This window comes from Vicugna pacos, chromosome 18 (assembly GCF_048564905.1).
Source record: "Vicugna pacos chromosome 18, VicPac4, whole genome shotgun sequence".
Lineage (NCBI taxonomy): Eukaryota > Metazoa > Chordata > Mammalia > Artiodactyla > Camelidae > Vicugna > Vicugna pacos.
In genome coordinates, this window is record NC_133004.1 from 29,201,306 (window position 1) to 29,228,007 (window position 26,702).

General features: G+C 48.5%; 1 protein-coding gene across 1 annotated transcript; it reads right to left on the minus strand.

Moving 5' to 3' along the window:
- Positions 1-26,331, minus strand: GGA2 (golgi associated, gamma adaptin ear containing, ARF binding protein 2). Its single transcript, XM_072942786.1, has 17 exons — positions 26,129-26,331; positions 19,141-19,225; positions 18,282-18,357; positions 17,287-17,385; positions 15,912-16,035; positions 14,582-14,685; positions 13,521-13,601; positions 12,901-13,038; positions 10,630-10,711; positions 8,626-8,751; positions 7,793-7,915; positions 7,484-7,512; positions 6,971-7,104; positions 5,199-5,356; positions 2,850-3,019; positions 1,774-1,884; positions 1-1,088 (listed from the first exon to the last, which is right to left on the minus strand). The coding sequence occupies exons 1-17, from the start codon at positions 26,232-26,234 to the stop codon at positions 978-980; spliced, it is 1,857 nt and encodes a 618-aa protein (XP_072798887.1). The 5' UTR covers positions 26,235-26,331; the 3' UTR covers positions 1-977.
- Positions 26,332-26,702: the final 371 nt, after the last annotated feature.

Consider the following 26,702-nt stretch of genomic DNA (forward strand, 5'->3'; position numbering starts at 1 on the left):
TACATTTGCTACACAGGTATTTATTCAACGACTTTCTATATTTAGTCACCATTTAAATCAGTGCTAAACTCTTCATGTCTTATTTGCATCACAGTTCTTCATCTTGGATTGTGAAGTCAACAGGCCAGGGTGAGCCTGTTCACTATGATTTACAATGACTGGCATGGTATCACAATCAAAGAGCTTGTGGAGAAAGAGGATGAGGATGGAGATGAGGGTCCTGAGGAAGGGTCCAGACAGGCTGCCCAACCCACGGAACCTGAGGCCTGAATAAGGCCTGGGATCTGCTCTCCCCTCTGTCCTGGAGGGTCCATCTATGGTGATTCTAAGGCACAGTGGTAAAGGACATGATTGGCCCACAAGTGTGGTCCTCTGGTCCAGAGGCAGCCCCTCGCCTAGGGAACAGTGCAACAAGCATTCCATTTAGAAGATCGTCCTGAACATATGCAAGCAGCATTCGCTAATGGAAATGGAGACTAGGTCTTTCTTGGAAGAGAGGGCTCCAGAAGACACTCTCTGCCCCAAGACCAACCAGGTCCCTTGAAGGTCCCTGAGAACAGCAGCCTGGGAGCAACCAAGACTTTCAAAGGCTGACAAGGCACAGAGTGGATGAATGAAAAGATAATAATAAATGGAAAAAAACAACAACTTTGGCTTATAAAACCTCCAACCTGAGGCAGGGACAGTGTCCACCGACATGCAAAACCAGATATGATTACAGCAGGTGGTTACCAGAAACGCTTTAGCATTTCCCACCTGCTCACATCCCAAGCCCTGCTCTACCCTCCCCCTCGGCCCCCCAGCAACACACACACGCACACACACAGTATCTGCAGAGCGAGTCAGGGGCTGGCATCCAGAGCCTGACGTCAGGATAGAGCTCTTGGCACTCTGCACTAAATCACTGTGCTCAGTCCTACCTACACAGCAAGAGTAACACTGGCCTAAGCTTGGGTGGCAGGGTCTGTCCTGCGGAGTTAGGCTGCACCCAAGACTGCCAGGTCTGGGAAGTCTTTCACTTCTCCTACTTCGCTGAAAGGCTGTCCGCCCTGGTTGAATGTCAGCTTATACCGTAACCGGATGGGTTCCTGGGCAAAGATGAAAGATGCTGAGTTAGAGGGGAGTGACACAGAGACCCACAGGCAAAGCCCTGACCCACCCAACAGTCACCCAGCAACAGTGTATGTCTGTAAACTCCACGCAGGAGAGGGCTTCGAGCTGTATGGCAAGAACACCCTGGCCTAGACCCTCTAGGACTACAAACACAAAGGGAGCCAGGCATGCATCCCCGAAGTCCTCCCACACCGCTGCAGTCCTGGGGCGGAAACCAGCTAAGGAAGAGACTGGGCTAGCCCTTTCAGAAGGTTCTATGATATTAGGGAGAGTGTGTACCACTCCCTTGGTTCCCAGCTATGACAATGTCACAGATCTTTCAATAAGCCCCAAAGGAAAGTGGACTCCAGCGAGGGATAGTCCACTACCAGCGCAACCAAAGCAGAGGCAGAGATGTCTTTTAAATTCTTTTAGCAATTTTTTGTTTTGTTGTTTTGAGGGTCGAGGGGAAGTAATCAGATTTATTAATTAGGTTTATTTCTTAATGTAGGTACTGGGGATTGAACCCAGAACCTCCTTGGTGCTAAGCGTGCACTCCACCGTCTCCACCAAGGTGGAGACTTCAGGGCAAGACCTCAATATACCTCTCCCTATCCACCAAGCTGCCTCTCTAGAGACCGGGGCCCCCGTCTCCCTGCTATCATAGATACCAGGACGTACTTTGTGTGGATTGTCGAGCAGCAGCATCTGAGAGATCACAGCTGGAGGCATCAAAGGACTGAAAGCAGGAAGCTTGGAGCTGGACGCTGGCTGCAGCTTCACTCTCATTGACTGTCGGGGGAAAAACCCAACATATAACACATACCTAACAAATGGCATCTTCAGTGAGGGAGACCAGGGGACCAGGAGAGCTGGGTTGCCACCCCAGCAACTGATGACAGAACCCAGAAGACCCTTCCCTCTATACATGGACGTATCTAAGTTGTGTGGTCAGTGGCTGGCTTCTGAGAGGCAGCATGAAGAATGAGGGCACATCTTGGGCTGAATTCTAACTCTGCCTCTTACTAGCTCTGTGATCTTGGGCAAAGTGTTTAACCTTTCTGAACCTTGGACAGATAATTTATAAGATAGAGGTAATATTATATACCCTACAAAACCACCATAGAGTATTAGAAGACATACAATTTATTTTTGTCTGCCTTGCATGCTTCCTTCAGGACATGCCCCTTCCTCATTTTTTTTTTTTTTTGTGATTCTTGGATGGCTGTTAATTACTGGAGACCTACTTTCCTTGAAAAAGGGAAATAATATCCAACTTGGCCGGAGTACCTCACGTCCCTTAAAATACAAATTACTGGTCCAAGGTATGCAAGTAACACCAACAAGGCCAATCCCAGCCCCCTCATGGGTATCAGCATGCACGCCTCAGGCCAGGGGAGCTTCGAGACAAAAGGGTTCAGGACCACGTAACTCAGGAGATGCTAGTAGCCATTTCCCTGCTTGTGGAGTCTGTCAGAGAACAGTTCCAAGGAGGAAAAGCAAAGTTAAAAGAGATGGAAAGTGACAGATTCTTAAGGAATTATTTAAGAACTGATCTGGATCCAGCCACATCTGAAGTCAGACATTCAGGAAGCCCCAGGTAAATGAGCTGACAAGATTCCCCCTTTATCAGAAACTACTCTGAGTGAAGATGCTGACCTTACACCTCATCAGTAATGCCCTAGCCGTGGACCTGGTGCTGAAAAATGACAGTCTTTATGGAAACATTCAAAGGAGCTGGTCAGCAGCGGCCTCACCTTTGGCACAGCCACTTGAAACATGATGTCCCACACAGGCTGGGTGGCGGTGCTCATCATGGTCAGCAGTAACACCTGCACCTCTGGGTGGCCAGGGGCCCCCGTCTGGGAAAAGTGGAGCAGGATTCTGAACCCGTTCCGGTCATACACGATAATAGGAGGCAGGCTGCCTGGCAGAGAGGGGTGCAACCAAAGGATTAGTGCCGCTACAAACTCCCCAGACAGCCGTGCTTGAAAGAGACGTGCACACGTCACCCGTGCTGCGGCTTCTCCGGTCACAGTAGCGCTTGGACTTAACCCTTCTGCACCACCACAACCCGAGTCCTCATTATCTTTGCTTGGACCCCTATGACGTTCCAAACCCATCCAACCATCCTACTATACTGCCAGTTTCAAAAAATTTTTTGAGGAATAAATGATTATGATTAAAATAATGTATGAATCTACAGAAAATATAGGCTGCCACAAAGAATGAAATAAAAAACACCCTTAATTCTACCCAGAAACAAGCACTGCTAACATTCGGGCCTACATCCTTCTGGTCCCTTTCGTATGACTACACACATATACACATCTCTTACTTATAAAACTGTAAAGACAGCAGAGCTCTTCAAGTTAACAGGTTTTAGAAATACTAAAAGGATTGTTCTAATTTAGCTAAGAAATGATTCTAAAGTTAATTCTGGGGGGAAAAAAATACTTGAGACTAACCATTAAAAGAGGAGGGGGAGTAGGGCTATTTGCATTAACAAATACTCATATGTACAAACTGCAGTTCAAGCAAAGCATACAGAACAGACCCAAATGAGAATTAACATGCTAAGAGCACATAGTTCAAAATCAGTGGCTGCTTTAATAAATGGCAGACAACTGGCTAATCATCTGAAAAAAATGTTACTGAAGATCCTTATCTCATGACAAACATCACTTATCAAAATGCACTATATTAGAAAAATACAGTTTAAAAACGAAAATCTCAAAGATTTAAAAGACTGAAAAGACTCATGAGGTATGGTAGTAAGCGTATGGGGAAAGGGGCAATCTTTCTAGAAGGGAACTTGGTAATGAAGGTCAACATTTTAAATGTCTACACTCAGTATCTCCACTTTTAAGTATATATCCAAATGAAATAATCAGGAAAGTTTAAAAAGTGGGTCTCTAGTTTTTGCAGTGGGATGTTCACTGTTACACATGCAGTAAACAGCTGGAAACAAATTATCCTTCAGAAAGGAACTGAATAAATGAATTACAGTACATCTGTTAGTGCTACAAGTATGGATCCAAGAAAAAGCAAACGCTTTGAAAAGTAATTAAGAGCATGAAACACTGCTATGGCTTATAACAGTAAATAAAGCAGGATATGAAATCGTCTATATATGCTATGGTGACAATTTATTAAGTATATGTATGTATGTATGTACATAGATAAGACAGGAAAATAAGACATTAACGGAACTTCCATCTCTAGACAGTAACGGTACAGATGATTTTTAGTTTTCTGCTCTATTCTTTTTGGAAACAATACTGAACAATTTTTGTTTTTAATTTTGTTTTGTGATAACTTCAAATTCATAAAAAGTTACAAAAACACAAAGAATTCCAATATGCCCTTCAGCCAGCTTCGTCAAATGTTAACACTTTACATATAACCACAATACTATGATCAAAGCCAGGAAATTAACACTGAACATGTATTACGTTTAAATAAAAAAATAAAGAAAAAAAAAATAAAGTAAGTGTGCAAAGGGCTCCCACTGCTTGCTGACTTTATTTCCTCTACCTGGTTCCAAGGCCCTCTGTGATCTGACCTCACCACACTGAGCCCCAGGAGGGCCCTGTGCCCAGGGAAGGGGCCAGAAGCCCTAGACCCGAAGGCCCCAGTTGTTTCCTGCTCATTTGCCAGCGCGCTGACCATAGACAGTCACCTGGCTTAGCTGGGCTTTTACTTTCCTTTCCTTTGTAAGGGAGGTTAGCATCCACTTTTCCTGCTTTAATGAGGATCGCCAGAGGAAGAGGATCACCAGCCAAACTCTTCCTCTCCTTCTAATTACATCTTTGAGTTATTTCATCACACTGAACATTCCTTCTTGAATTCCAAATGAATGAGCATCATGTCCCTGAGTGGACTAATTAAATTCTACCTGCCAATAACTTTCAGTGTCAACCTAAAGACAGAGAAAATTAAGAAAAATATTAGCTAGGAGACCACGAAGCCATCCACCTTATCCTCTCCCCCAGGCAGCCTCTCTCCACCACTCATCTTCACCAGTTTAAGAGCCACTCCTACCAATCCAGTGTGGATAAAGCTGGGTGTCTAACAGAGGGGAGGGGGTGTGAAACTGTACTTACTGGGCTTAACGGACTCCAAAGGGACAAACACTTGAGCCAGAGGTGTGTTCTGGGAAGACGGGGAAGAAGTCGATGGGCCAGCCTCCCAGGACCAACCTGGAGAGGACTTAGTACCCGGTGGCACTTCCTTGGGGATACTTTTCTGTGGAATATAATTCCTGCAAAGAAATAATAAATATTAAGACTGGCAAAAATTGTAGAGAATTCTAGGAATCTGTGATTCGGCTTTCTGAAGAACAAGGGGGAAAAATAAATACACATGCATGTGTATGTGGGTGTATATACACATTTAAGGGTATATGACTTTAGACAAGTTATCTAACCTATGCCTCAGTTTTCTTATCTGTAAAGTGGGGATAGTTTAGTGTCTACTTGATAGGGTTGTCATAAGAATTAAATGAGAAAGTGTAGGAAAAGCACTGAGTGGAATGTGTGCACATGATAAGGATCCAATAACCTAATTAACACTGTACTCGTCAGGCAGTCCTGACAACAAGCTCAGGCAGGTCAAGCTTCCCATACAGAGTGACATAAGCTAGCAAGGTGACAGCACAAATTACACTGACCACTTCATTCATACTTCTTCATGATCTTGTCCATTTGGGATGCAAATCAAAACATTTTTGGAAAACTTAAGTCCAGACAGAAGTTAACTGACCAAAATTAGAACTACTGGCCCCCTGCGGAGCAATTAGAAAGAGTAAACTAGGAAGCCAGCCCCTATGGGTGCAAACAGGAATGACCCCCCAGCACATCACGTCCCCAGAGCCCTGAGATCTCCATCAGGGGCGCAGGCTCTCAGGCTGTCTGGGGGAAGGCAAGATGCTCCAGCCTTGCCAGAGGCAAAGGGACAGGATCTATGAGAGTGTGTTTATATTCATAGTATACATCTGTACTACAGAAACACTCCAAGTGCCTCCGAACCGGAAGCTATGTAAATACCCACAAGAGGGAAATGATTAAAGATATATTATGCATATAACGTATGTGAATTATTATAAACTATTATAATGAGGTAAATGTATATAAACTAGTATGAAAATGTGTCAAAGATATGTGATATTAAAGAACCACCCTGGGGTAGAGGGCGTGCCTAGAATGCGCAACGTCCTGGGTTCAATCCCTGGTACTTCCCTTAAAAATAAATAAATAAATAAGTAAGTAAGTAAGTAAGTAAGTAAGTAAGTAAGTAAGTAAATAAATAAATAAATAAATAAATAAATAAATAAATAAAAATAATTACCTTCCCTCTGCCAAATAAGCCAAATAAACTTAAAAATAATAAATAAATTTTTTTTTAAAAGAACCACCCTGGAGTACAGTTTGGAAATTATAATCTCATTTGTGTAAAAATAAGCCACAATAACATTACTACATGTATACGGAAAAAGCAAACAAGGAACATTCAACACTGTCTTTTAGGAGTGATATTTGGGCCTTTCTATATTATCTATTTCTCTAGTGATCTAATTTTGCTCTACTTCAAATTACATCAAAATCAGGAAAGCAAAAACCCACCTATAAGGACCAAAAACATCACCAGCATTCACTGCTATCACTCCTTAACTAAACCCCTTTACGGAGGTCCTGGCCGAAGCATGTATTTTCCTGACTTAGGATGGGGAGTAAAAGGCACGGCGCACAATGAGCAGGAAGCAAGCAGCCCGTCCAGGGAGAGCGGTACCCGGGGCCCTTCTGCCTGGGCCCTGCACAGCAATTGTGAACTGCACACAGGGGCGGCCTCCTCCACGCTCCTTGCCCACCAGACTCACAGACGTCCTGGAGACGGCTGTGGGGAGAGGAGATCCAGCAAGTTCCTTTCTGTAGAAGGGCTCTGAACACCTCCGCCTGGCAGTGTGCTGGCAGTGGGATTCCTCTTTTCCTGACAGCAGTTCTGACCAGCAACCTGTCAAACCAGGAATGGCTAAAGTAAGGCCAGAGTATGAATGACTAGGAGCCGTGGTGACACCGGGCACAGATCTCCTGACCCTAAAGCCGCTGCAGCCCAGCCCGCTACTCCATTTCCTGGGGCGGGAGAAGAAAGAGCAAGAGAACAGGACTCCTGAGCAGACCTTTAGTAAGGAGGAGTCTGGACGCGACGGAAGAGGGCAGCGATAGAAGGAGAGCAAAAAGACATCTCCCTCCAGGGGTTCAAGCCAGACAGTGCAGCTGAGGGAAAGGCTTCAGACCTCCAAGTCCACGAGTGCCCGGCCATGCTGGAGCCCCCCTCCCCACCCAGGCAGCACTGCCCTCTCCTCTCCCGCCCCGAGGAAGGGCCTCCTTACCTTGCTGGTAACTGGGGCATCACTGATTCCTGCAAGGAAGGGACAGGTGCACGTCAGTAACTCTACCTGATACAAAACTGGAGATCAATACCATGCCCATCCTTTCTAGAACATTTAGAAAGCCTAGACAGAACAAACTACCCAAACTCACTCAACTCATCCATGGTAAATCTGAGCCTAAGTGCAAGGAGGACCTCTCTGAACTTCCTGGTGGACCCAATTCCTTCTAAAAACAGGCATGCCCTCCCCCAGGGGAGCCAGCTCACAACTCTCCCTGGCTGTGCCTGCTCCCCAAACACTCGCCCTCACCTAAAGCTGCCAGGTCCTGATGCAGTAACGAGGGCGCTGCAGTCCCAGCCTGCTCAGATCCACTGTCCACCTCCAAGTCAATCAGGGGGCAGTTCTTCACACAGCCCGTTGGATTTTGAAAGACTAGAAACAGACAGTTAGCAAAGCCAGTCCATCAGAATAAGGGAAAAGGCCGTCAGTCCCCTCAGGCCTCCTCCCCATCAAAACACATCACATCGCCCCTCCCTTCATAAACACCTTCCACCTCAGCTGCCTAGCCTGACTCACTGCCTTGACTGGCCTCTGAAATACAAGGTAGTCAGAGGGGCTGCCTTCCCACCCCAGCAGTCACAGAATCCTCCGGGGGTCCGTTCACCCTGCCGCAGCTCCTGCTCAGAGGCTTTTTGAGGTTTCTGACCACAGCTGATCAGTGCAGGATAAAAACGTGGGTCCCCAGCTCCAGCCTTGGTTCAGCAGGTCCAAGAATCTGCACTGTAACCAGTATTCCAGATGATTCTGATTTAGCTAGCCTGGCAATGGGAACCTCTGAAGATCACTGTTTTGGTGTCTAGCTCCTATAAGTAAGCACTCTAGAGACAAGAAATCCAAACCTGGTCACAATACAGCCACCTGCTTCTGTGTGTAGCCAAAGCCAGGGTCCAGCCTGGCAGTCAGGCCACAGTGGCACACGGGACAGAGGCTGCCTAGATGAGACCAATTCTCATAGGAAAGGGAAAAGAGGGCACGCTCTCTCATTTCTACACCATAACCCCGAAAGCTCTGAGGATCCCTTCCTTCCTGGTATCTGCAGGCTACCCCACGGCAGAGGGCGGGGAGAGGCTCTCTGCATGTACCTCTGGAGACAGGTATGTCTCCCACGGAGCTGATCGCTGTGTTCCCAAAGATGACACGGCCCTCCATCACCTGTTTGTACAGCAGAACTCCCTGGGTGAGGAGGTCATTTGCCTGGAGAATCTCCACTGAAGGAAGAGAGGACAATCAGAACCCCCTGGTGTAGCTACCAACAATCTCAGTCTCTGAGCCATTCCACAGAGCGGCCGTCACGGCTCTCCCAGCTAGAGTACACCCATGCCTCCTGCTCCCAGATCGTGGGATCAGGCCCCAAGCAGGCCCAGTCACTCAATCCCTGAACCCCAACATTTTTCTTCTCAGGATGTAGAAGGGACCAAACTTTTTCACTTTCTTTGCCTATACTGTCCAATGTGATGGCCAATACTTGAAATATGGCTCTTTCAACTGAGGAACTAAAACTTTAATTTTTAAATTAAAACGAAAACTTAAAGCTATTTTGTCAATGTGGGTACTAATATCAAAAGAAATTTTTGGTGCTTTACTCAGTTATTGGAAACTTTAAGTGTGTAAGCAACAACCTGGTACATAAATCTACTTTTTCACCAGTAAATTTTATAAAATCTAAGTATAGGTCAAGTATTTCTGATGAAAATTTGACATCCAAATTGCAATGTCCTGTAAGTATAAAATACACAGTGGATTTCAAAAATGTCAAGAGTATCTCACAGTCTGGTTTACCTGCAAAAAAAATCTCTCCTAGGAGAGAGAGAGAGAGAGAAGAGCAACAGAGCCAGGGGCCGTGTGTAACACCCCAGGCCCCAGTGCCAGAAGAGGACTTCAAGACTGATCAACCATTTATTTCCTGTCAATTTTTAAACTGGATGGGAATTGCAAACTGAAAACATAGGGTTGAATTCACCTGGCAAAGTGATCTGGCATGTGCAAGTTGCTTAAAAATTTAAATTTGATCACCTTTGACCTCAAGAATGGGTTTAGACAATAATTAGATCACACACAAACCCACCCACACACAACCCAGAAAACCAGGTACCAAGTGCCTCTTAACACCACCTATGAAATATTCTTGCTCCCATCACAGCCCCCAATGGAACTTCAATCTGAATGTGTAAGAAATCAGGAATTTCAGAAATATCATGAACAGAGAAACATTAAATACCATGGGAGATGCCATCAGAAAATTGAGACCAAGAAAAACTCCAGCAAGCCAAAGGACATGTTCTTCATGCACGAAATAAAGAACGAAGGGGGGAGGTGGGGGTGCTATCCACCAAAAGAGACTTAAATATCAACCAATAACAAAGCATGTTTTTTTTCTTTCTCAGTTCTGATTTAGAACAAACTTAAAAAAAAAAAAAAAGAAAGAAAAAAAGAGGGTTAGGGTCAGAAAGAAATGCTCAGGGAAATGTGAACGCTGATAGATTACTTTGAAATGTTTGGAATTTGCTTAAAAACAGAACTGGGGTCAGGGGGAGTACAAAGGGACCGAGCAGTACAGATAAAACAGGAGCAAAAGCCTGGCCATGGGTTGGTAATGATTAACAAAAGGTGAAGAGTACACGGGAATGGAAGAATAAACCCTTTTACATCTTTTTAGACTTAATACAAGTTGGAAATGTTTCAGTCCCTGTGTACAGCATTACAGTTCTCCACGGTCCCTTCTACACAACAGCCACCTCACTAACCACCCCCAGCCCAGCCCCCGAGGCCACTGAGGGTGTGAAACCTCCCCCATGTGCCCCTCACTGCTGTTAGACCTGCAGTGTTATCTTCTTTCTTCCATCCCCTTCACACCCAATCCACACGGTATGCTTTCCACCCTTCGTATGCTTTCAGACCTGCTGATTTCTTGTTCAAGCCTAGATTCCTCTGAAGTCAGAAGAATTAACTCAGGTCACTACCTCCCCAAGCCCAACCACCACACAGCCCAGAGGCCACGGCCTGGCTTCCGGCACCAGCAGCACAGCAGGAAGTGCGTCTGTCCCGCGCCCTGGGTGCTGGCCACACGTGGGGACCAAGGCCCTCACCCAGCGCGTCGTCGTCGTCGGTGGTATCGCTCGCCAGCCGGAACAGGGTGGGCCGCAGCTTCTCACACCTCTCGTACACGACCTAGAAAACAGAGCTTGCTCGTCACACACCTGGCCCCACGGCGAGGCCCTGGGCGTGATGCGGCGGAGTCTGGGCAGTCTGTCCCCAGTTCATGATGCAGGTGTTTGTCTCAGGAGTATGGGCTACAGTTAACCATTTTTTAAAAGTATTTCAAAAAGGTGACAAGACCTTGGTTCAGAACAGAATTGAAAGTCTCAGTGTGTATAGCACTCTCTCTTCAAGTTCTCTTTTCTGTGACCCCACAGCTGCAGAACAGCTTTTAACAACGCGATGACCCTGCAGTGACTGCCCCGGCTTTAAAACTAACATCCAGTCTTGCCATCCAGTTCCTGTCCAACGCCAGCAGTCCCTTTACAGCAACTCTCCCGCGAGCCCCACCGCAGGTTCTCCGGGAACTAAATCTCACTCTCCTCAGAAACAGCTGGGAAATCTCCTCCTCTTCCCAGGGAGTGCACCCCGGACAACTTCACCCTCCACATACCGTTAAGGCAGACAGACAGCTTCCGTATTTAGGCTTCCTTCCTTGCAGGGAAGCTCAACTAACTAACTGACCACTCCAGGCCTCCCTCTGCCTGCAGCCCCCTCTCCCAGGGCTGGTGAAGGGACGTATCTGACTGGTGAGTCTGGGAGAGGGCGCCCCTTCCTCCTGCTTTGCTCTTGAGAGCTAACTGCCAATACAGGAGCCGCATTTGGCTTGGCTCCTACCTGCCAATGCTTATTTGCCCCATTTTCCGAAGTCAGCTCCATGCATTATAAAGATGGAGTTTTGTTTCTTGCCCCCTCTCCGGTCTTGGAGCTGGTTATCATGTGGGCGGGGCTTGGGGGGAGGCTGTGCTGTGTAAAAGCCCAACAAGCCGACCGACCTCCCTGAGGGGCTCTGGGGCAAGCCCACCCCGGGCACGAGCTTCGGCGTGTCTGCCTGGCCCGAGCCCGCCCGCTCTGCGGAGTGCTGCCCCCCAGCCACAGAAGGCCAGCAGGAGCTTCTCTAACCACCCAACCGAAGTCACAGCTGACTGCGCGTAGATACGTGAGCCAAGCTGGCCAGACAGACTTCCCTCTCGGGAACTGGGTAAGACACCAGTTCCTTTGTGAAACAGAAGAACAGGTAAACTAAGGACCCACGTGAAGGCCGTCTCTCCTGCGCAGAGACGCGTAAGAAGCTGGAAAGCAGAGAGGCAGAGTGGGGAGGCCCAGAGAGACCAAGGAGGGCAGCCCCAGATGGCATCTCAGTGCTGCCGCCACCTGCTGCACCACGTGGTGGCGTCTTGGCTGTGGCACCAAAAGCACCAGCAACAAAAGAAAAAAGATAAACTGAACTTCAAAATAAAAAACTTTTGTTTTCAAAGACACTGTCAAGACAGTAAAAAGACAACCTACAGAAGAGGAGAAAATTGTCTGACAAGGACTTGTATCCAGAATATATAAAGAACGTTTAAAATATTCTTGTTAGATAGCGGTGACGGTTGCTTTTAGTTATATAAATTCTCAATAAATATATTAAAAAGAAAGATCTCAAGATGTGTAAACATGGAGGAATGGGAACTCTCATACACTGCTGTTATAAAATGGTACAACCACTTTGGAAAACAGTTTGGCAGTTTCTTAAAAAGTTAACTATACACGTAGCATATGGCCCAGCAATCCCACACCTAGGCACCCTAGGTGTACACCCACACAGAACCCAGTACACAACTGTTTACAGCAGTTCAATTCATAATCACCCCAAGATGGAAACCACTCAAATATCCATCAACAGATGAATGGATACACATACTGCGGCACATGCACTCAGCAGAGCACCACTGAGCAACAAACAGGTATAGACTCCTGATTCACATGGCACACCTGGATCTCATTATATCAAGGGGGAGAACCCAGACCAAAAGAAAAGGGAATGCTGTATCATTCCACTTGTCTAAAAGTCTAGGAAATATAAACTAATCAGAACAGAAAGCACATCAGTGACTGCTTGGGGGTGGGGAGACGGAGGAACAGGAGGGAGGGATGACCAAGGGGAATGAGGAAGTTTAGGGGTGGGGGGTGAGGGACATGTTTACTGCTGTGATTGTGACGGCTTCCTGGACATATACATGTCAAAACATATCAATTACCCTGTAAAAGTGCGCATTTTCTAGTATCTCTAGTATGTACCCAGTGCTGTCTGAATTGTTTGTTTTCAGAAAGAGTACCTGCAAGGCCTCCTGGTCTGGCGGGGCCTGCCCTGGCCTGCGGTACACGCTCAGCATCTCCTGCAGGACTTTCACGTGGCTCCGCACTTCCTCCACAGTGCTCAGCCTCTTGGACACCTTCTCTGATTTTTCTTGTTCCTTTTGGGAGAAAAGAAGAGCATGGGAGAGAGGGCACAGAAGACCTGGATAAAGCATGAATAAGGCAGGGACAGGCACCGCAGCATCGCACTGTGGAGAGCTCAGGGAGGCCACCACAACACTCGGCGGAATTCCTGGGACAGACAGTGCAGGGTGCGGACCTGGCCATCTGCTCCTTCGCACCACCAGCTTTAACCCCTCCGAGAAACAGACTCCCCAGCCTGGGCTCTCACACCAACACTGGTCAGTGGGACAGAAGCTGGCATCCATGAAATGCTTTGAGCTCTGGGACAGATGTCCTTAGGAAGCACACAGCACGGTTTCTGCTTCCAGTCACCATTCTGCTACCCTTCAGGGAGCCCACAGCTGCTCCCTAGTTCAGGGCTGGGTGGCCATCCCTTCTCGCAGCCAACTGTGCACCAGCCCCCTGAAGCACACACACACATGCACTGATTCTGCAGAACCCACTGGAAAATGCCCACCTCCTTGACCAAATTCTTGATTAGCCGGTTTGCAGCCTGAAGATCCTCAGGATGGCTGCTCTTCAGAAGCCTTGTCAGAAGCTGAAAAGGAAACAAGACCAGGTGAAATTAATTCCCCCAGTGTCAAATGGCCCAGAGTGGCAGCACCAGCAGTAACAGAATTAACACTAACAGCTCGCACATTTCACACGCATTACAGCTCCCCAAATCCTCACAGCAGTAACACAGTAGTCAGTATCAGGACTACCCTCCCGAGACCACCGGTGCTCAGTGGGGCAAGGAGGTGGAGAAGTATATCCGCCAGGGGACATCCAGCAATGTCCTGAGATGATTGCGGCTGTTACAACTGGGGGTGCATTGGCATCTAGTGGGTGGAGGCCAGGGACACTGTAACATCCTATCCTGTGGTACACAACCGCCCCAACAAGAAAACCACCTGGCCCAAAATGCCAATAGTGCTGAGGTTGTCCTGGACCACATGCTGTGATGTGACAGACCCTGGCAACCTTGTCCACTTTATTTCTAGTGCCTAGCTAAATGCCTGGCACAGAGGAGTCACTCAATCTTTGTTGGATGGATGGCAGGAAAGATGGAGATACTGAGGCCCAGAGAGTTTAAGTAGCTTAGTTGACACAAAAGTATCTTTCTCAGAAGCTCATGCCACACCTCCTCCCCAGCTCCTCCCACCCTCTGCAACTGTACAGCACTGGGAGAGGAGCCCCCTGGGAAAGGCAGCCCAGAGCCTAGCACAGCTCTGCTCATTCTGCCTACAGCCAGCAGCTAGATCCAAGGGAAGGGCAGACCCATGCCGAGAGGTGTCGCTGAAGGCAGAGGGTACCAAAGGCACGGGGTACTTAATACTTGGCCTACCCATGAAAAAACACCCGGACCTTATGCTACCTCACTCATTAGCACCCCCTCCAGAGGGAGCTCACAACCTACCTCCCCACACTCTCCCACACTTTGGTTCAGGGATCAAGGGACATTTCAGGAGAGTCCCTAAAAGGAGGAGCCTGGTCAGACTCCAGGTAGGCCACCAAGGTCAGGAAGAAGCGCCTTACCTTTGATTTTTCTTCATCAGCATCGAAGATGGAGCTCTTGGGCCAGGGAGAAGGTGGGGGCAAGATTTTATCCACTGGCAGTTTAGGGTCTTGCTTTATGATTCCTAAAACATGCAATTCATAAAGTTATACTGACACAGGCACCCGCTGACTTCAGCAGGATCCAGTATAAAGTCCAGAAACCCCTGATTCCTGATGACCCTCCAGGAAAACACTGTCAATGACCGAAAAGGAATACATCCAGGGTATGATCAAAGCTCTGCATCCTCCCTCAGGAGAATCCACGGAACCAGCACAAAGATGGGCACGTCAGAGCCAACTACATCAGAGCAGAACCAGACCCTAAGGCTAGTGGACTACAGTCCTTACGCTATAAAACTACTGATCATTTTATGAAGATCATAAACTCCCAGGGCCCAGAAACTAGTGCAGGATCCCTGGTACTCCTAGAGGTGTTACGTGAGTGCATGTGACAGGAAGACAGTCCATCCCGAATCCAGGTCCCTCCTTCTACAGAGCCCAAGAGAAAAGGAACGTGGACTCCCAGCTTCCACACAGGACACCCCCTGGGGCCCGCAACACAGGAAGAACAGGCTCATTCTCCACGGTCTTCCCAAAAAGAATGGGAGAGACTGGATGTTCCACTAAAATCCTCCTCTCCCCAGAAGGGAAGCCTCACTCTGCTGGGGGAAGAACCAACCCTGCTGTCCTCCGAGCAGTGGTGAGAACCTGCTGCAGCTGGAAAAAAGGGACAAAAAAAAGCCTGTGCCCCGTGGGAAGGGGCAGGAACATGTCTTGGGCTCAGACCCGAGTTGGGGTGAGGCGGGGTCACACACAGGTCCCACTAAGGCCAGCGACACGGTGCCTGCCAAGATCAAGGCTTAATCAGAACAGAACCACCACCACCACCACCACCAGGCTTACGGGCACAGGGTAACAAGTCGTAACGGCCTACTGTCAGGAAAGGCAACGGGATGAGACACCTCTGAGGTGTGGAGCAGAAGACACCCAAAGCTAAGAGTGGAGCAGATATTGAGAGAAACTCTCTAGCAAATCAGCCCTCAGCCTAAACACAAGCTAACACTCGTATTTGAAACCTGGTATATAGAGGGTAACCATAGCAACAACTATCTCAAACCCAGCCCAACTCCTGCCTACCAGAGGGAAAGGTCTGCCCACTTCCAAGGATGAAAAGTACTTGTGTCAGCCTCTAGTGCTGTGTCTGCTGGACACAAGGTCTCCAGCTTTCACCCAAAATGACAAAGCACAGGAAAAGGCAAGAAGGAACCACTGTGAACGGGCAGTGCGATGTTAAGTACAGCAGCCAGACCTTGCTTCTTCAGCATCTGGTAAGCATCTCGGATCTTGATGTCTTCTGGAAACCACACTGTCCAACTGAAGAGTATTTCAATGACTCTTCCTTTCACTTTTTCTGTGGTCCAGGAGCCTAGGTACTGAAAACAAAAAGGCAAGAAAATTACAGAGCTGGAAGGGGCTTATTAGCAGGCTGCCCGGCCCAAACTATCACTGAAGAGATGGCTGCTTGAGGCCCAGGGAAGGGAGCTGCCCGAGGCTGGCTGAAAGCTGAGGCAAAGCCAGAGGCCAAATTATCTGGGACTCAGCCCCAGGGCTCTCTCTGGGTTTCAAGGAGCCAACCTCTAAGGCCACTAAAATTCAATCCCACCATATAGTGGCCTAGGTTACAGCCACTGCGGACACTCATTTTTTGACTGGGGCGAGTGTAGGATAAAAGAAGGTATTTGGAATATAAACAAGGTGAAGTGAAAGGAATTGCTGAAACTCAAGTGTTTTGAACCATTATTTCTCAAAAAATCCTTTTAAGATTAAATAGAAGGATTATGGGGATCAAAAAAAAAAACAATATATCTGATTATATCTGATCCTTGTCCCCAGTTCCTGGCACGGAAGCTCTGCTCCCCCTTCACCCCCAAGACCTTGGCCTATGTATCTCTTTCATTTATATCCTTTATAACAAAGGGATATTAGTAAGTATAGTGCTTCCCTGTGTTCTGTGAATCTTTTGAGTGAATTATGGAACCTGGAGGAGGGGCTCAGAGGAACCTCTGAACTTGTAGTTGGTCAGGAAGAAGTGCAAGCAGCTTGGGGATCCCTAAGACCCACTGGTGTCCGAAGTAGGGGTAGTACAGGTAGGACTGAGCTGTTAACCTGTGGGGTCTGTCCTAACTTTGAGTAGTTATTATCAGAAATGAATTAAATCACAGGACACACAGTGGAGAGAATTGCTGGCAAGTGGCAAAGGAAATCTCCATTACTGTCAGTTACCTAGAAATGGTGTTGCTAAGACAGGTGCCAGGAGAAAGGGTTACGGAGAACAAGGAAAGAAGGAAACTTACAGCTACACCTGACATCTCTTGCTCTCTACCAGGAAACCTGTGCCCATCAGCTAGAGTTCCTCACCCGCCTCTAGGACACCCATCTATCAGGCCATTTTTAAAGGGAGAATCTGAAAATGCTAACAATCCAAGGGCAGGGATCAGCTGATGACTGCAACCATCATAACACACCTTGGAGGAAAGTTTTCACCTCTCAGCTCTCACAAACCTGGGACAGGCTGGCAGGTTCTGTCCATAAGCAGGCCTGCTTCTAGGCCAAGAAGGGTGACAGGAGTTTGAAGGTTGGGGGGCGCACAGTACAGTGAGCAGGGCCAAGCCCAGGGGACGCACCTTTGGGGACAATACTTTGATGAGCTCATTCAGGAAGCGGAACTTGGCCACCTCGTTGTGGAACTTCTCTCCGCAGTGGTTCACACACATCTCCAGCACCTGCACAGACACAGGACCTCCAGAGAAGGGGAAAACCGTTGGCCCCAGGGTTCATCTCAAACCTGGTAAGTATCTGCTGGAACCATGGCTCAAGACTATGAGGACACTAAAGTGTGGGAGAAAAGGTGACGCTTTCAGATTAAGAAAAAAAAGTGCCTGTTTGCTCTTGTAATAGATAGGTTTGTGCCCAGGAAACAGCTCAGTGGGGGTACCCTAAAATCACTCCACCTTTTAAGGAGACCCCTTGGCCAGGTGAAACTGGTCAGGGAATCGCTTCCTCCTTTCTCCTCAGAGGCAGAAACTGGATATGTAATACCCAAGAACTGTTAAACTACAGGTCACCTGCTGGCACGCAAGTGACAAGTTGGACCTGTAAATGTTTTCTTTGGTCTACACTATTATTTAACAGTTAATAGTCACCAATACTGAAAAATTCAGAGAATTCATATAAAAATCTGGATTTCTGGTTTCTCTTAAAAAATAAAAACAGAAACCCAGGAAGTTCTAGCAACACTGGGCCCAATCTCAGGCCCAGCAGCAGCCAGCCTGCCCTGCACCGCAGCTGCCCTCTCTGGACCAGGCATGGGCTCTCCAGGTCTTTGGTTCCCACCCAGTGCCTCATTCATTTTTGCTACCAGTCTGGCCCGGTGGACACCTGACCTCGCCAGCTCTGGTCTGGAAAGGGCAAAAGGAAATGAAGCCTTCTTTTCCTTCTCCCAAAGCAGGCTCAACACTACTCTCCAGTAACAGATCCAGGATGGGACAAGCCGAGCCCAGAATTCCGCCCCGCCTGTTTTTGTAAGGCCAGTGAAGGTGAACCTCTCAGAGGCTCTCCCCGCACCAAAACACTAGCCTTGGGACAAGAGAGCTTAGGCTAAGAGGCAAGCCAAACTCACCGTTAAGGCATAAAGAGCTTCCTTCTCTTGTGGAGACTGGATCTTGTGGGCCAGCAGCCAGGGCGCATGGGTTGGGCTAAGGGAAAACAAAGACACCTGGATTCTGGGCAGAGAGGACCATGCTCACAGGTCTGGCTGAGTACGCTCAGTACAGTCCCTTCTCCTCCAGGGGCTCAGGTCCCAGACTGGCCACGCATGAGCCCCCAAAGGAGGCCGACTCCCCCAACCCTTCTTGCAGCCATGCTTCCAGGGCACACCATCCCTCCAGCCACCCCACCCCTACAACTCCCAGACCTGCGCGTGACCAGGTGGTGAGCAGCACAGACCCAGTCTGTCACATGGTAACTGCTCAGGCAACACCACGGCAAAAAGTGCGATCAAACTTCTTGCTCGTTTCAAAATGCTGACGAGTCAGCGCCATGGAGATGATACATCCGGATGACTGACTTGTTCCTTCAGTTCCCACCCAGATACTTTGGAAACCAAATTTAACAAAATCTTAGCCTTTTCCTGCCTTTTCTTCAGGGAGACAGCATTTAAATTATGAAGAACAAGCTGGTCCTTCACGTTGCCAGGCACCCTGGCTATGTTCTATCCGTAACGCTCAGGTCTCCTCAGCAGTAGTGTTTCATAACACAATCTCACATTTTTAAAATAACTGCCAGTTCACAAATTGCCTATTCTGTTTAGAAAACCACATGAATTTGCTATTTCTAGAAAAATAATGTTCTCAGGGAAACATGGAGGGGGATTAAAAAAAAAGAAGGAAACGGAGCCCGGCTGTGCAGAACAATACCAAGACCCGGCAGCATGCAGTGTGAGTGCCCCGGAGCAGAGTCTGAGTGTGAAGCCGCCTTACCCGTTAGGGTCAGTGTTCACCTGGTCACAGAAATTCTGGATGGCTGACCAATCTTGTTCTGACATGCTTGGGTCTGTGGCTTTATCTGTCAAGGAAATAAAAAACGAAATTGAAGAAAGTATAATAAAGAAGAACATAACCACCCTCCTCCCCAAATGACAGCCAAAGGCGATGACAACCCACCTCGAGGGGATCAGGCCAGTGGGCAGACAGCTGGAAGGGATAGGGAGCTGTGCTGCTCACCACTGTCAGGCACAGTGCCTGGCCCAGGATACAGTCTCAGGGAATGTCTGCCAACCACGTGAACAAGCAAACTGGGTAACAAGTTGTTGTCCTGAAAGGGGCTGCAGTCCCAGCGCAGGGGGTAGCCGATGTGCACTTCTTTATGCCCAGGCCATTGGCCCTGCAATGATGATGGGCATGGGCCAGCACCTGGGGAGCTACCTGTAAGTTTCTCAGCTATGAGACAGGAGGACTAGAACATACCATGAGGCTCTAGGCTCTTCCTAGTCATCCCACCATGTCCTCAAAGTAACAGCCCTGAATCTGAGCCTCTGCTTACTGAAACCCTGACCATCCCATGTGAGAAGCCTCTTCACATGTCAGTGGCTTGTCCAGTCTGGCAAGAGATCTCCTCGCCTTCACTCTTCAAGATGCTATCCCTCTCTGCCACCTTACACAAGCCCAAGGAAACCACATCCAATCATGCTAGGGTCTCCCGCACTGGAACATTCGTATTTGGATGGAATCTGAGGACATAGAGCATGAAGGCTATCAGGGCACAGCCAGGGGCAAGAGATACCTGGAGAAAGAGGGGTTATCAGAAGGCCTAACGTGAGGCCAAGCTCCACTGAGGGGAGGGGCAACACCCGACCTTCCCAAAACAGGGGTGTGTGTATCTCTCCTGGTGCTAGATGGCAGCAGCTTCCTCTCCTCCCACTGCTGCCGCCAGGAATCCCTGCCCAGCAACAAGGATGCCCATTCCACACGTCCCGCCCCAGACTGAACCAGGTCACATTCTCACAGAGGAGGTGCTAAGACTGTCTTTGTCCCACTTTTTCATAACATTTCCCCTACTCCCCACTCTCCAGCCCATCCTGGTCTACCTGCCTCTCCAATGAAATATCTTACTCGTCCTGACAGAGAAGCTCTTTCAAGCTCCGCAAACATGTAATTCTTAGGGTCGTACTTCTGATATCATTCCTCTTGCCTGAATATCCACTCTCTCCCCTTAAAATCCTATCCATTTCTCAAGGCCCATCGAATTTCCATCTCCACCCAAATACCTCCTCCTACTGCTCCAGCTGCTACTATTTCTCCTTCCTCCTGATTACTCCTCGGTCAACCAGAGCTGAGCTTTCCCTGACTGCAGGCACATTTCCATCATGTGGAAGTCATGTGAATCCCCGCTCAACAATGAGATTCAAGAACAGGTACTCAATCACCCATCTTCCCCCCACCAACTCCATCTTAAGTGAAAAAAGAGACAACAAAGGAGAGCGAAGGCATCAGATTATCAATTCCCACATGCCCTTCACCTTTTTCCTCCTCAAAGCTCTTTCCCTATGTTCCATCTCTCGAAATGCTGTTCACCCTTGAAGTTCCAATTCAAAAGCCATTTCTTGATGAGGACTTCTTTGATCTCTTCATCTCCCACCCCCACAAAACAGAAGGCATCTCTTCCTTCTCAAAAGGCCCACAATCTACACGCCCCACTTACATGATGGGATTTCTAGCTCCATCCCTTACTGGTTACATGTCCTTGGGCTCTCTGAGCCTGTTTTCCCAACCATAAAATATGGAAAACAGTACCTTCTTCATGCGCTAGTCATGAGATTTTTAAAAGATGGTGTCTAAATTACTTGGTATAGCAGCAAACATTAAGCAATCAATAAAGGAGAGGTAATCTTGTCATAACAGCCTCTGCCTCTTACCTTAAAAATACAGACACAGGCCTTACTACACCTGAACTTCAAGAGTTTATTCAAAACTCAAAGGCAGAGGCCACATATTCCCTATGGTACTTAGCACGATGCCTGACCTCCGGGTACAAAATAATTACTCATGAAATAAACTTAAAGCAATGATTCTCAGAGTCTGATTAAGAAGGTCTGACTCATCTAAAATAATCCTATACCATTTAAGCTTCATGAAGTTTCAGTTCACAACAAGGTCAAGCCTGACACCTCAAAGGCATCCGGCCTCAGTACATGGCTGGACCTGGGGGAAGGCAGGACCCCAGCTCACCAGGCAGAAGCCAGCTCTCTCCCTCATCCTGCCACCACGCCACCAGCTTTTCCAAAGAAAGATAGAAGAAAACCTCTACAAGGCTAATAAATGTCCTAAAACCTTAACCAAGGCCAAGTAGCAAACAGATCTATAAAGTAAGACTTTTTATTTTATTTTATATATATATATAAAATATATATATATATAGATATATATATATATCTCATGAGGATTCCCTCAAGGTTTATCACAGCCTCCAAATAATAGCAATAATCGTAACAGCTGTCCCACTTTTTTTTGTTTTTTAAGAACTTACTGTGGGCCAGACACCATGCTGAGTGAACACTCAAGCTTCCCTTTCCTGTAACCCTCAGAACCACTGAGATTGGTACTATTAACTCACCACTTCACAGATGAAGAAATCTGCCCAGTCACAAAGCTAGAGAACGACAAACATTCAATCCCAGGTCTGCCTGATTCCAGGGCCCAAGAGTTTCTCATGGCTGAGTCTTCGGTTCCTTGACAAAGGCGGGGCCTCTTTGGGTAACTAGTTTCTATGACCTTCTTACCACTAAGCAAGTTATCAGCTACCCAAGGCAAGAATGTCCGTCTCACTCACCCTCCCATGCTCCAGCGCCTACAGCAGCCCTCAGCACGGCACGGCTATCTACGAATGAATGAATGATTCATCTTCTGCTCTGCAGTCTGGCCAGTTGGCTGATACACTGCTGACACCAGGAGATGGCCATTCCAGTTCTGAAATAACTGGGTCTCCGAACACCTAATCCCACCCTGCCAAGCTATTTCAGGGGCCTTGAGCAGCTCCAAAGAAAATGACCCCCAGAGGACCAACAGCTGGGTCTGACCAGGCCATGGCAGCCCTCCAGCCCTGTTTGACTCCAGTCTGCCTCGAGGAGTGGCTAGGGGCCAGACAGGCCTGGCCAGGTAGAAACTCATAGAAGCCCTTCTCTGCTTCCCGACTATCCCAGCCCCACTGGTGCACTGAGAAAGGCTCTCCTGGGTACCAAGGTGGTCTGTTTAGCTGGCATTTGGGCAGGACAAACATAGGACTACTGCCATATATTTGCTTAATAAAAGCAGTGTCTGTATGCATTTCAAGTCTGCTACAGAGTGGGAGGTATTAAGAAAACAGCTGAGACCTCCAGCTGTGAGTGCAATGGTTCATCAAAGCGTGATTAATTCAAACACCAAATCATCTCACATCAGCTGCCAACCAACCACTAGGGAGGGTCATGCCCCAGGTGCTAGGAGCAGCCTGTGCTAGTAAGGTGAGCCCTGAAGCTGTGGGGAGGCACTCACCTTGAGGAATATTTAGAATTCAACCCTCCAGCAGTATTCACTGCCTGGGGGAATCCTTCAACAGGACCCCTACACTCAAGCAATCACTCATTTAAGCACACAGAACTGAAAGTCCCAGATCCACCTTAGGAATGTCTTTTGCTGGGCTCCAAGATAAAGAATGAGCTCAGCCCTTGAGAAGCTCAGAGAATTTAAATAGATTGTATGAAACAACAAGTTTATACTGCAGAGCCCAGGAAACTATATTCAATATCTCATAGTAATCTATCATGAAAAATATGCAAATGAGCATATGTATATGTATGACTGAACTATTATGCTGTATGTCAGAAATTAACACAACGTTGTAAACCGACTATACCACAATAAAAAATTTTTTAATAAATAAAGAGATTGCACAGATTGCAACCCAGACCACTCCAATCCCCAAGGGAGGGATAAAAGTGAGGCTGGAAGGGAGACAGGACAGATCACCTGGGGGTGGGTCCAGGCGGAATGAAGAAAGGCACTACCGAGCACCCAACCCTAAGCGACTGCCTCCCTAGCAGCACTACCAGAGCTAGAAACCCAGAGACCAAGAGGCCCCAATAGCACAAGACTCCCAACAACCTGCAGTGTCCACAAGGAGCTGGTTAAACAACAGAAAGCACCTCCATGCATGCAATGGGGCATGGGGAGTCTTTTCGTTAACAAGAATGAGGCAGCTCTAAATGCAGGCATGTGGAACAATGACCAAAATAAACCAAGGGAGGGCGGCTGCAGAACGCACAGAAGCTGCTACTTGTATTTTTAAAGCATGAGCTTCTGGTGAAACAGCTTCCCGATGTTCCTTTGGGGAACCACTCTTTTCCAATTTTTGGTCCAATGTTTTTTTCCTTTTTTCTTTGGTAAGCCAACATGACTTAGCTTTCTGTCACTCGTAACTAAAAAGACTAGCGATAATAATAGCTAACACTACGTGCCAGGCACTGTCCTCACTGCTTCAGAAGTATTAACTCCTTTGATCCTCACAACCCCAAGAGAGACACGTTACTATATTCCCACCCCAGAGACACAGCTGCTTTGCTTGCTGAGGCAAGATCTGTCAGTGAGCCAAGCTCAAGGTTCCTCAGGTCCCCCAGAGTGACTTCCTTCGCCATTCAGCTTAGACGCACGGTACGTTCCTCCTTCCACTACACTCCTGTTGTTGCCATAATCCCAACCTGGACCCGGGGTCCTTCCACCGGGCTACCTCCACCCTGCCCCACCACCCACAAAGCTGGTTTAAACCACAGTTCACTCTCTCTGTTCCTATGGAGGAGATCAGGGGAAGTCACACAACCAGGAAGAAGACGAGATACATTTCTGAAGTCCACTGAGCACTCCGGGGTCTCAGGTGGAAAGGGGAGAGGTGAGCCTGCCCCTCTCCCCCAGGGCACATCTGATAACATCTAGAGGCATTTTTGGTTCTCACGACTGGGTTGGGGGGTGTGCTATTAGTGTAGGTCCTAGCCCCACCTGAACAACTGGAAGATTCCATTTTAGGACCACAGTGGCCCCAAACAGCTAGAGCTGAAGAACCCTCCTCCTTGAGCAGCCACAGTCCCTTTTTTTCCTCCACCTGGGTCGGCTGCTAGCTGTCTTCTAACCCAGCCCATCTGACTTTTTTGCAACTCCACTGCCTCCTAGTCAACTACCTTCTGTCTCCACCATTTAATGCAAAGATATCTCATTAGTGACCCTTTAGTTGCTAAATTCAACGTTCCCCTTTCTTCTTCCTCATCCTACTCTTTCAGCAGCAAAACCACCTACCAACTACACTCTCCTTAGAGATCTGTGGCTGCCCCTACCCCTTACCATCCTGCTGCCAGTAGGCTCTGCCTTCTGTCTACAGGCTGCTTTTCCCACTTGCTTCTTCAATAAGGCGGTTCTCCATGCTCTGGCTGCAAACCCGTGTTCTTGATGCGTACAGCCTCACTGGACAAGTTCACTGCCAATGAACTGGACACCCCAAAAGTGACCTCCAGTTCTTATCCTCTCTGGAGCCCACCAACCACCTAGAGAGTTTCTTTGTGCCAAAAGCACCTTAAACTCCACAACTCAACAGTCTCTTCCTAAACCAGCTCCTCACAAGTGAGGCATCAGTAACCAAGTAGTTACTTGAGCCTGAAACTTGGAATCCATTCTAGATTCCTCCAGTCTCTTGCCTCTATTCTAATGCATCAAGGCTGTTAATTGTAGCAGCTAATTATTTCTACTCTCCATCCCAGTACCTCTGTCCTCCTTCAGCCCCTAAATACTAGCAGAAGAGCTATCTACTCTGCCTGAACTCTCCCATCCCTAACCATTTCGGCTCTCCACATGGCTGCATGTGATACTTTCTCCGGGTGTACTTGATCAGATTCCCAGGCTGAAAATTCCAGCACTCACTTCCCCCACCATGTCATAGGATAAACTCCAAACTCCTTTCTGCAGCATACAAGGCCCTTGAAGATCTTGCCCCAATTAGGCGTGCACTCTCTTTTTAGGCTTTGCACTTCAGCACTACTGACCTCCTTCTTCCCAGAATGCTCCACACTCTCCTGTCTCCAGCTTCTGCACATGCAGTTTCTTGTATCTGAAATGTTGCCTCCATTGTCCACTCAAATACTGTGTTGGCTGAGGCAATCCCCAGGTAAACAAAGCAACTCCTACCACCACACATTAAACGCGTCCCCCGGATCCAATGTGCGTCAATTGTAACAAGGTGCTGTTATTGCCAGCCTGAACCCACTAAAAAATGTCTTTGTGAGCAAGGTCCCTGGGTTATGCGGCTCAGTTTCCCAGCGCTAGCAGAGCCCAATACAAGGAGCATATGCTTTATCCCCTTTGAATCTCAGTTCAAAAGGACAGTAACGACCCCGACCCCCAGGACTGTCGTGAAGTTTATTGGAGACAATACACTTAAGAAGTCCGGCCGGAGCCAACTAGTACAAAAGATAAAAGAGCTTGTTTTGACATTAAAGACGGCAGCCAGAGAGAGCTTTCCCAGAGGATGCGTATCTTGCACGACTCAGTCTCCCTGGGTCTAAAGGTCTCCATCTCTAAAACAGGGTTAGTAACAGAAGCTGTCTCTCGGGGTCGAAATGAGGATTAACAGTGGCTGAAAAGCTTTTAGCACGGTGCATAAAAGCAAAGCTCAATAAACGTTACCCATTATGTTGTTAACAGCGCTTATGCACCGCGACTGGGGGCGGGGGCAGTGGGGTCCGCAGCCTCGGCGGATTCCTGGGGCTCCTCTCCAGGCCTCCCCCCGGGCGAGCCTCCCACCCGCGCCGGGCCCAGCCCCGCTACCCGAGGGCCGGCCTCTCCGCGGCCACCTGCCCGCCGGCCGGCCTCAGAAGAAAGGCCCCCGGAGGCGGGAAGGGAGGCCTCACGTGCGGCACTGCGCTCGCGCCGAGGGGCGGCCCTGGCTACTCACTGAGCCACAGCTCCAGCGCCGCCGCCGGCCCCGAGGGCCCCTCGGCAGACTCGGCCCCAGCCGGGGCCCCGGTCCCCGCCGCCCCCGCCGTCGCCGTTGCCGCCATGGGCCCACCGTCGCCGCTGAGGCCACGGCCGCCCCTGCCCTTTCGCCGCCGGCGTCTGGCGCGTTCCGGGGCTGCCGACGCGGCAGCGCGGGTCGGCACGTGATGGGGCGGGGCCTGCGAGGTCACGCCCACCGGGCCCCGCCTCCGCGCAGGCTCCGGGCTGGGGGCGCTGCCCTGCTAAGTAAGGTCTCTCCACCTGGCGTGGGTCGGGCTGGCCTAGTGTCCTCCCAGACTCAACCGGGTCAAAGCTCATCAAGTCAACTTCGCAAGGCCTGCGCCCTCTTGTCCTGCAGAAGTAGAGTTGCAACATAAAATATAGGACGCCCTGTTAAATTTGCGTCTCAGATAACGAATAATTCTAACATCTTTATTCCAGAGGATCTTCCTGGAAGGGAGAGGGACAGGCCCCACTTCCCTCCATAATACATTACACCGCGAGTGTACAGCATATTTACTTCCTGTGTCAAA

Excerpts from the sequence above, each read along its gene's own strand:
- GGA2 (XM_072942786.1), bottom strand. The coding sequence starts at position 26,234 with ATGGCGGCAACGGCGACGGCGGGGGCGGCGGGGACCGGGGCCCCGGCT. Across the intron at positions 14,686-15,911 it reads CCAGATGCTGAAGAAGCAAG|GAATCATAAAGCAAGACCCT; the intron begins GTCTGGCTGCTG and ends TGCATGTTTTAG. Across the intron at positions 7,513-7,792 it reads TCAGGACCTGGCAGCTTTAG|GAATCAGTGATGCCCCAGTT; the intron begins GTGAGGGCGAGT and ends CCTTCCTTGCAG.